The sequence below is a fragment of the Bidens hawaiensis genome, unplaced genomic scaffold, assembly GCF_021521415.1.
Source record: "Bidens hawaiensis isolate Kalapana, Puna unplaced genomic scaffold, B.hawaiensis_p1.1 tig00026182_1, whole genome shotgun sequence".
NCBI lineage: Eukaryota > Viridiplantae > Streptophyta > Magnoliopsida > Asterales > Asteraceae > Bidens > Bidens hawaiensis.
Window position 1 is genome coordinate 131,221 of NW_027494208.1, and position 11,595 is coordinate 142,815.

At 41.8% G+C, this 11,595-nt stretch overlaps 1 protein-coding gene and 1 pseudogene across 1 annotated transcript; one reads left to right on the forward strand and one right to left on the reverse strand.

Annotated features, from left to right (window-relative positions):
* Window positions 1-514: 514 nt before the first annotated feature.
* Window positions 515-955, reverse strand: LOC143572992 (copper transporter 1 pseudogene; annotated as a pseudogene).
* A 7,819-nt stretch (window positions 956-8,774) lies between these two features.
* LOC143572993 (uncharacterized) lies at window positions 8,775-9,218 on the forward strand. Its single transcript, XM_077058000.1, has one exon. The coding sequence runs from the start codon at window positions 8,775-8,777 to the stop codon at window positions 9,216-9,218; it is 444 nt and encodes a 147-aa protein (XP_076914115.1).
* Window positions 9,219-11,595: the final 2,377 nt, after the last annotated feature.

The window sequence follows — 11,595 nt, forward strand, 5'->3', positions numbered from 1 at the left end:
CCTTGCTTACTTCACGATTTAAACCTTTGACCTTAATGGGGAGGAAGAACACACTCCACACCTAGATACGATTAGACAAAATGCTTGTTGCTGAGCGCAAATATTATTAATTATTTTTGGTTAAAGACGATGCTACTAAATCACTGTTCATGAATTAAATAAAAGCTCTTGTTTTAAATGTTTGAAGATATTCTGTAACATGTTTTAACACGTGGTTCAACTATCGCAAAAACGTGGGTCATAAGAGCTCTTGCTTTTCAAAACTTGTTTTTGTTGTTATAATAATAATTTATTAATAAATATAAAAAAAAAACTCAAGTTATACAACAAATGTACAAAAAAAAAGAGATCAATTATGTCTTTTCTTAAAAAAAACACTTCAACACATTCCTCAGTGTAACATATACCACAATCTAAACACATTAATCCAGTCTTATTAAAAATATCAATAACGAGTACATTAAGCATCACTAAGAAAAAAAATAGCTAACAAGCATTCGAAATGGCATCATTATTATTCGCCGGCTTCAAAACGACCCGAAAGAAAAAAAAACCCTAAAGCATGTCCCGACACGGCCACCAAAAACACCCCTACATTAAACGACATTATCGCCAACATCACCATGAACCCCAACCCGACCCAAATAGTGTACACCAACGTTTGAGCCATACCCGTACCCGCATCATTGGACTTTGTCATTTTAAGGTTACAATGGGCAAGCCATTCCACCGAAAGAGCCATAAAGAACACGAACGCGAGTGCCAACACATACATGCCAGTGTTGGTCCCAGGCCAACCCTTAAAAAGAATCAAAGCGTCTTTCCCTAAATAAAATGTCATGTGCATCATCATTTTCTTTTCCGGGGCCCGCCCATTGTCGCGTTGGCCCCATGAATCATCGGTGGTAGAGCCATGATCGATCAATCTATGAACACTTTGGGTTTTTTTGTTCATCGAAAGGCTGATGGTCTTGATGTTTAAATAGTGATCGCAGTGGAAGTCGTACGATTGTATGTAGAATAGTATGATAGTACGATGTTGTTTTTTAAAATGTAGTACATGGGATACAATGAATTTGAGTCGTTAGTGCCGAGGATACCTCGATTTGTTACCTTAACCCCCTATATAAAAGGTGTGACAAGTTACAAAATACACCCTTGTTGTTAGGGTGAATTAATGGAGTGTTGTACTTCAACAAAGTATTACAAATACGTATTTTAGATTGTACTACATATTTTGGGTATTAATGATTTAATGCTATTGTGTATTGATTAACGAGGAGAGAGAAAGAATCAATGAAAGCATTAATGTTATTGATATAAAAAGGTTTATTTAACATGTTGGAATTCATCATATTTATAACAAAATCAATAATATGTTATTGTAGAGGTAGGGTATGAAACCCACCATTAGACAAAGTATAACATCAACTTTATACGCGGGGCGGAACACTAGGCGTCAGGGTATCACTAACGCCAGGCGTAGTGCATGGCGCGAAGAGTGTAGTCCAATATAAAACTTTTCCTCACACCTCGGGAATGGTAAAACAAAAGTCCCACCAGCATGAGACAAAAAGATGGTAACCAACATAGGGATAAACACCAAACCAATGGGGATTGGACAACACATAAAGAACGGTACAAACAGTACAACCACGTCCTTGTCAAAAGGCCATGATGCCCACCAACTTCCACCAACCACCACGACCGCACGAGTGGAGAATATTATTGGTGAAAAACCTGACAAGGTGGTTGGTCACACTCTCTCTCTTCCGGCTATAAACACCAATAAACCTCCAATTGGTAAATGATATACTTTCTCCTACTATCACTATCAAATTATGTTATCTTGTATTATCAAGTACTGATTCTCACGCCAGAGGGTGGTTACGAGAGAATCCCCCCATTCCTCGTAACGAGCTCACGGTGTTCTGTTTTGCGGGTTACACTTGTCTGCGCCAAGAGGTTTTATAACCCATCGTGTAGAATACTTACCCATTACCCTCGGACTAATGTGTTAGACCTTGAGGGGTGGATTCGTGTTTCTTCATTGGCGTCATCCGTGCATATAGCTAGAACAGTAACTCACTCCGTTCTTGACTCAGATGAGTGGCAAGACCATACCGAAAGAGGTTGGCCAAAAGGCCAACCTAGAAGGAAATACCGAAAATCTGGACGTAGAGGGCACAAGCGGGGGTCTCCTTAATACCTCCACCGTTCACCCTACCGTCACAGATAAGCAAAAAACACGTTCCAAAGCAACTATGCCGCCAGATATCATGGCGTGGCTTGAAGCGGAACAACAAAAACTGAAAGACAAAGTACAAGAGAAAATGGCGTCCGTTGTGAAACCTAGATCACTGTTTGATACAGCTTCTAGTAGCAACGAAGAGGAAGAGTCTGAAGAAAACTCAACGCCGGCTCGTACGAAAACACCATTCGCCAGAACACCTCATGCTAAGCAAAACAGCAAAGCAGGAGAGAAGTCGCAGTGGTCGAACCTAAAGGCAGACTCACGCCTAGACGACCCAGACTATGAAGAAAGTTGGAAAGGGCTAGACACCAAAAAGTTAGTAAAATACCACCCGGAAGCGGCGGTTGATTTTTCCAAACCATACCGACCAACAATGTCGGCAGGAAAGTCAAAATTTGTGGCAAGAATAGCCGAAGCAGAACTGCCAGAAAATCCCAAAATCCCGCCAACGGTAGGCCAGTATGATGGTATCTCAGACCCAGACGATCACTTGCAAACCTTCACAGCTGCTGGGCTAGTATCAGGATGGACCATGCCGTTATGGTGCCACATTTTCACGCTAACACTAGTGGGAGCCGCTAGAGCGTGGTTTGAAAGATTACCAGATGGCCATTACAAGCTGGGAAGACCTAGCAAAAAAGTTCGTTCAACAGTTTAGCCAGCAACGGGGACACATCAGTGACCCAGCAGACATTTTGAATGTCGTCAGAAGAGACAGCGAAACGCTAGAAGATTTCATCACTAGATTTAACAAAGAAGGCCTCAACATTGGTGGTGTAAGTGAATAACTGCTGAGGGCAGCCTTTCGTAAAGTGTGATGATCTTATTCGGAACCTTACAGGTAGAGATGGTATGTCACAGCGATGGGACGATGTCATGACCGCGGCCAAAAGGTACGCGCGGATGGAGAAAAGCTTTGGGAAAGAACTGGCAAAGAACGACGCCAGAAATGACATCAATAGAGCCCGCCAAGGCAAACGAATGTCTTCTATGTGGTCAAGGCTAAACAGCGACAGATAATCCGCCACATCGAACCTTTTAAAGCCAAACAAAAAGGTCACATGAATGCAACCAGACAAATGCGTCCAGATGGACCCCACTGACAAAAAGCGCAACAAATATCATGTATAGTGAAGGGATCCAACTGAAGAAGACGGCACCAGTTAGACAGGGGCCAAACACAGACATGAAGAGTTACTGCGACTTTCATGAACAACATGGACACACAAAGAATCAATGTGTTAACTTGAAAGACGCAATCGAGGAATGCGTAAAAAATGGTAAGTTGAATCATCTAGTCAGAAACATCAAAGGAAAGTACAGGCATCCACCCCCAAAGGATGGTGGAAGACCTGAAAAGAAAATCAAGGACTTACACGCCAACATGATCTCATGCAATGTCCAAAACAAAAAGAAAAGACAGATAGAAATGGGCGGCATGGAAGGAAGAACAAGTAATATTCCCAAGAGTAAGAGGAGGAGCAAACAAGAAAGCACCCATAGTGATTACAGCTGTGTTTGGTCACTAAAGGACACTGTGTTTCTTTGTTGACGCGGGAGCAACATCCAACATCATGTACTGCCAATGTTTTGATTTAGTGGAAGAAAAAGACAAGCGCCGGGTGACAGCCGTCAACGCTCCAATCGCGGGATTCAATCAAAGTATCGAATACCCACTAGGGCAGATAACATTCCCAGTCGAGCTAAGTGACGGACTACATTCGCGAACGGAAAACGTTGACTTCCTGATAATGGAGACACCACACCCGCAGTATGATATTATTCTGGGAAGGGAAGCTATTGGTGATTTCAATGCTACTCCGTCAACAACACATGGATTATTGGGGGTGCCAACACAAACGGGAGTAGCAATGATCCACGCCAACAGAGAATGCAACATGGAAGAAAGAAAGACACCACCACAGAAGATGCTAAAAACTAGCAAAACCAGAGAAGTGGAAAAATGGACGCTGAACAAAGAATTCCCGGAACAAAGCGTAACCATTGGACCAACCATCTCTGAAGGAGCGCGCGCGGCGCTCAAGAGCTTATTACTCGAAAATATTGATGTCTTCGCTGGACTCCAACGGACATGACAGGGGTCCCAAGAAGCAAAGCAGAACATGAGTTAAAGGTTAACTCAACCTTCGTCCCGGTGGTACAGAAGCGAAGGAAGATGGGACCAGAACAGGCAAAAGCCTGTAATGAACAAGTTCAACAATTAATTGATGCGGGTATAATTCGAGAAATTCAGTACCAAACATGGGTAGCCAACCCAGTAATGGTACCCAAGGCAAACGGCCAATGGTGCATGTGTATTGACTTCAAAGACCTCAACAAGGCATGCCCAAAAGATTGTTACCCCCTGCCGGAGATCGATCTTAAAGTAGACGCGCTGGTACCCATTCAGTTCAAATGCTTTTTAGACGCATACAAAGGGTACCACCAGATCCACATGGCGGCAAGAGACCAAGACAAAACGGCGTTCAAAACAGATAGTGGAACATATTGTTATAAAATGATGTCATTTGGCCTCAAGAACGCCGGATCTACCTACCAAAGGTTGATGGACAAAGAGTTCAAGCCACAAATCGGAAGAAATTTGGAAGTCTACATGGACGATTTGGTCATCAAAAGTAAGATGGAAGGAACCATGTTAAAAGATATCGAAGAGACCTTCAAAACTTTAAAGTCAATTGGCATGAAGCTCAACCAAGAAAAATGCTCTTTCGGCATGGAAGAAGGGAAATTCCTGGGAGTAATCGTGACGAATGGTGGCTTCAAATCCAATCCGGAATAATTGGAAGCCGTGCGAAAAATGTCGTCACCAAAATCGGCCAAGCAAGTGCAAACACTTAACGGCAGATTAGTCGCGTTGAACATATTTTTGTCTAGTCATGCGGAAAGATCGTGCCCGTTCGTCTCAACCTTGAGAAACTATCTCAAGAAATGTAACACCCCGCAACCGCAGCGGAAACGTAAACGGGATGCAACAGACACCTCTGATATCAACCACATTGTTTATAAAGAAAACGGAATACATTAATATACTTCAAATTACATTATCTCATATTTCATTACCGTCTAGGTGATACACACATCATACAATACGATACATAATTCTATTTAATATAATGTATCATAACATCCCGCACGTAAATCTTACACACATCTAGCACTTAGCACGTAAGCAATCACTTCATCTTAGTCGTACCTGAAAAGCATGTGAGAAAACGGGTCAACTACGAATAGTTGGTGAGTTTCACAATTCGAGTAAACCATGATAAATCAATATCAAAATATAATATTATCGATGTAATTATGCTGAGCCCACAAGTGAAACCTCTGACTATCCACACACAACCCCCGTGGCATACTCCGCCCACGGACCTGCCCCAAACCGCTATGCCTAACATTACATAGCAAAATTTATATAACAACAAAATAGACATGTGCAACTGGCTAGGAAACATCAGCAAATCCATGCCGGACCAGTTGGGTTTGTCAGACCAATAGTACTATCCACACTCTACCGGCTTTCAGTTAATCACTCGTGTTCCGGGGCCTTAGAATGTTAGCAACTCAGACAATTACCATCTTAGTACATTTCCGTACGATTCCCGTACAATAAAATATATGTAAATACACGCAAATCCATGCGTTCAGTATGTACTTAAACATTTCAGTAGTAACATGCTTCCGCCCCGGGAAAATATTTAAAAACAATTCAGAAAAAGGGGCTCGTGAAACTCACCTTAGCACATGCAAGCAGGTAACAACAGTCATTATTAGTTAACACGTCCAATCTGTAATATGATCCCTACGATCGTTATTATACAATTATTGTTTATATAATCTTTAACCGTGTTAACGGTACATCTGGGGACACTGTTAACCCAGTACTGTACCCGTTCCGGGGGCAATGTTAACCCAGAAACACTTCTAGGGACATCTGGGGACACTGTTAACCCAGTACTGTACCCGTTCCGGGGGAAATGTTAACCCAGAAACACTTCTCCGGACTCAGATTGTGATATCGTTTAGAGTTCACTAGTCAAAATTACTATAGTCGTTTTTCTCGTTTTGCGTGCCTAGCACTGTTATCCGTTTTTACGTTTCAAAAATGAGTTTGGTCACACACGACCCGAAAAATAGTTGTTGACTGATAATTTAATTAAAGTTGTGAAATTAGAGCTCGGTTTAGATGCCCCGATTGGCCGCGGGACCCGTTTCCGTCTTTAGTGCACCAGAAACTGTTTTATCGGCTAAAATTACCCAAATCATCCGAATTATTTTCGGATGATTTATTTTTATTTGTTTAACTCAGTTATATGAAAATAGTTCCTTTTTAGGGTTTTTATACACCGGTCAGCTCGTTTAGGCAAACTTTACCGGTTTACGCGTTTAAACCTTAAAAGTTTGTTTTTATTTTCTTTAGCACAAATAATTATCCGTTTAATCTCGGATCTTGAAATTTTGCACAAATCACTTTTTGACAGTGGGGAATTTTATAAAAATATTTCCAGAATTAATTTTTATATTAAAAATTTATTTATCTATTTTTAAACACCATTTAAACACTAAATATGTCGTAAATACCAAACGACCTTAGAAAAATCCCAAATTTTTCCTGGATGACCCCTGCCATCCAAATAGTCCCCTGTAATTTTTCTAGAACCAAAATCTCTTTTTACATGCCATTTTCACTAAAACCGAGCTAGAAAACCCTAGAACTCGTTTAACCGAAAAGCCTACTTAGACTTCTCCAACGGACCTAAAATTTTGTGTGTGACTTTTACATGTTATAAACAGCTTATATGGAATTTTCCAGAATTTTTCATGATATTTAACTATTTTTCACCATTTTTAGCCAAAACCGAGTATTAAATTCACCAAATATTCATCCTTTGTCCAAAAATTAACAAATTTTCACAGATCTCATATTTATATGTATTTAACACCTCTGTAAAATTTCATGACCTAACTCTAAACCATCCACAATCTGTCCAAAAATCCATAACCGAACATAAACCGAATATACCTTTTGTTTTCCGCCACTACAAGCTACACACTCGTCTTTCCGCCTTATCTACCACTAAATACATAACCTACAACCAACATACCACAATACCAAGCAAGTTACACTCACGATCAAGCCTCTTACACTATAGTTTCGGTTATTGTTTCAAAACTAAAGTTTAAACCGTAAAAATTCGTTTTTGGTTCGTTTAACTCCTTTCTTGGACCAAGATCCCTTGTATAACCCGTATACATCACTTGATCATGCAAGAATCAGTTTTCATCTTTGAAACCTCATTTTCTGGCAAATAAACTCAAGAAACGAAGATAAACACGTAATTAACTCGGTTTTACCTAGGTTTTCTTGCTCCAAATATCGGTTTCGAGTTCATGAAAGTGGAGAGACTTGAAGATTGTTGAATGGTTGGATGAAAAAAAGAAATGAGGGCTAGGGGAATAACCCCCAATCCGATCGGCATATCAAGAGGGGTGGGGTGGGACCAACTTCTCCAATTCTAGCCACATGTTTGGATTCTCGTAATCCGGATAATGTTTTGGATAATCTGGTTCAGTTCGTTTTTCGGTTAAATGTCTAATTCGGCTTAAAACGAGGCTAAAACGGTCGTTTTCGGCTTAAAAATGAAATTTATATAAGACCACTTTAAAAACTTTAAAAACTTAAACCATGACTTCCATTAACTTAAAACACCATGTCATTAATATTTGCGCATCTTTTTCGGCTTGATCGATTGTCTCTTGCTCGGTTTGGTATTAAAGGTTTCGTTTAATGTACCGACGTACCATTAAATCGAAATTCTTTTTCTGTGCCGTATTTTACTTATCCCGAAGCATTAATGCTCCGTAAAATCACTAAATATTATAGATATCGTCTATAATTGAACCCTCGATTCGTTCGGGTTTCAATAACTATCGATCGATTAATCGCATATTCAATACGATGAATTATATATTCACGTACAATCAATACAGTGAACCATGTATTCTCGTATAATTACTATGGTAATTCATGTACCCGACATTAAATATAACGTAACTATTGTCTACCGGTTAGGGTATGCCTGGTTTCGTCGGAATCGTTACAAGAAATCTCAGTTCGGATGGACGGAAGAAGCAGAAGCAGCGTTCCAAGAAATCAAGTCACGCCTAGAAGAATTACCAACGCTCACAGCTCCTAAAGCGGGAGAGCCGTTAATAGTATACTTAGCAGCATCAGAAAGAACAGTCAGCGCAGTCTTGATGGTAGAAATAAATGGCATTCAAAAACCCATTTATTACATAAGTCGCACACCGACAGATGTGGAAACAAGAAACTCCACCTTGGAAAAGTTAGTCTTATCATTGGTCCAGACAGCGCGACGTCTGAGAAGGTACTTCCAAGGCCATCCAATACATGTCCTCACCAACTTCCGCTTGCAAAATGTATTGAGCAAACCAGAATTTTCTGGGAGGATTGCAAAATGGGCGATAGAATTCGGAGAACATGCCATTGAGTACAAACCTAGGCCATCAAGGCCAGGTTTTGGCTGATTTCATCGCTGAAATTCCTCAAGAAAAAGAGGAAGAATGCAAAATGGAGATCGAACCTCCTGTGGATCAAAGGAAAGATGAAGTTTGGAAGTTTTTCACAGACGAAGCTTCTAATGATGAAAGCGTCGGCGCGGGCCTAAAAATAACCAACCCAGAAGGACAACACTTTACGTACGCAATACACCTAGAATTCAAAAGCACAAACAACGAGGCAGAGTACGAAGCGCTGTTGGCAGCGTTGAGAATCGCTAAAAAACTAGGGGTCTGCCATTTGAAAGCACATGTGGATTCCATGCCAGTAGCAAATCAAATTGAAGGATCGTATGATGCAAAGGACGATAAGATGGCATCATACCTAGCGCAGGCCAAAGTCCTAATGACAGCCTTTGCTACATGAAAGGTAAAACACATCAAGAGAAGTGAAAACAAACAGGCTGACGCCTTAAGCAAACTGGCATCCATTGGTTTTGAACATCTCGCGAAAGACGTCCGCATTGAAGTCCTGGCAACGCCTTCAATAATGAACAAAGAAGTTCTTGTATGTTCAGAAGCAGAAAAAAGTTGGATGACACCAATCATCAATTACCTCGCAAGAGGTATTTTGCCAGAAAAAAAAGCGGAAGCGCGGAAGATCCGACACAAAGCATTGAATTACACAATCCAAGGGGATATCCTCTATAGGCGATCATACTTGGGTCCACTTCTTAGATGCGTGGACCCACAAGACGCAAATTATTTGCTTAGAGAAATTCATGAAGGAATATGTGGCGTACACGCAGGTCCGAGAATGATGGTCGCCAAAATAATGAACACGGGGTACTATTGGCCAGGCATGCATATAGACGCCGAAAAAGAATTGAGAAAATGCAACGCCTGTCAACGCCACGCGCCAAACACCATGCGCCCGAAAAATACCATGATTCCGGTAACAGCTTCTTGGCCATTTCAGAAATGGGCAATTTATACAACGGGACCATTTTCAGAAGCGCCAGGTCGCGTAAAGTTTTTGATTGTGGCAATCGATTACTTCACAAAGTGGATCGAAGCAAAGCCGGTAGCAACGATCAACGCAACCAGCATCAAGAAGTTTATTTGGGAGTTTGTAATCTGTCGTTTTTGATTACCCATGAATTTGGTCAGCGACAATGGAACACAATTTGCTGACCAACATATCCAAAAATGGTTAAAAGAACTCAATGTCATGCAGACATTCACTTCTGTTGCTCATCCACAAGGGAATGGCGAGGTAGAGCGCGCCAATAGAACAATCGTTGGCGGAATCAAAAGGAGGTTGGCAAACCACAAATCAGGATGGGTCGATCAACTACCACATGTATTATGGACAATAAGAACGCACGAGAATACAAGTAATGCAGAAACGTCGTTCAGCCTAACTTACGGTACCGAGGCAATGATCCCCACTGAAGTCGGCGTTCCGTCACCAAGAGTTACGCTATCAAACGACAACGACGCGGAAAGGCGGCTGGACTTAATGCTTCCCGAAGAACGTCGAGAACTAGCCGCAATAAGGGAACAAAATTACAAGCGCCAGTTGCAGAAGTATTACAACAAGAAAGTAAAAATATGTGAGTTCAACGCTGGAGATTACGTCCTTCGCAACAACGAGGCATCAAGAGCACAGGCGCAAGGCAAACTAGCACCATCTTGGGAAGGCCCATACCAAATCAAAGAAGTGTTGGGAAAAGGGCGCCTGCACTCTAATGCATCTCGATGGCTCAGCGATTCCTAGAACATGGAACGCAGCACAATTGCGGAGGTGTTATATGTAAATCGATTCCAATTGTAAAATAGGCCAAGGGTCGAATTTAAATGGAAACGATACTCCATATCTCACAAGTTAAAAGAAACATCGATTTCATTTATATACATGTAATTACAAATGAGCACTTACGCTCGTACAAAAAAAAGGAGAAAAAACAAAACAAAAAAGACAACTATACAAGTCAAGAAGATAGTCTAATCTACGTCGTTGACACTCTTTCCAGATTCAACAACCGCGATATCTTCTTGGCCGCCAGCAGGAGCGGTGGAAGGTCCAGCTTGCGAAGGTTCAAGCAAATTCCTCAACAGCTGCACGCCATTCTCCTCCTTAGCATACTGAGCGACTTGAGAAAGAATAGGAAATGTAAGGGAATCATATTCCGTCTCAGCAGCAGCATACTCCTTGTCTACATCAATGGCATGAAGGGCATAGGCCTCAAGTGGGAGGTTGTCACGCAGATGCGTAATGGCATCCTGAAAACCAGCCTTGTGGCCAAGCTGTTGGGAATCATTGACAAGGACTCCAACGCAACGCGTCAAATCATCATCGCTAATGATGCGTTGGGCAACCTACATAAAGAAAAACATCAGTAGAATGAACAAGAAAACAAGCAAAAAAGGGTGGAAATACCTTGCATATGGCATGCTTCAACAGCCAATCGCGGTCAGTCGCGGCAGCAGCACGCTCAGAAGTCAAAACTTTAATGGTTTCCTCATTGGAAACCAGCGCGTCAGCTAGCTTGCCCGCATCCGCCTTCCTCAGCGCAGCTTCCGCCTCCAACTCTTCAATACGCTTGCGAAAAGCAGCGTTTTCACTCTCGAGTCGAGCGGAAGCCTCCTTTGCAGCAACAACGCGACTACGTGCATCTGCAAGATCGGCATTAGATTTCTTGCACGCAGTCTCAAACTCCTTGTAGCGGGCGGCGCGCTCGCGGGAAGACTCCGCCAGTTCTGCCTCAGCCTTCGCCAGCTTCGCCTCAACATCGCTTAAA

What these genes read in the sequence shown, in the direction of transcription:
- LOC143572993 (XM_077058000.1), top strand. Translation starts at nt 8,775, where the DNA reads ATGCCATTGAGTACAAACCTAGGCCATCAAGGCCAGGTTTTGGCTGAT.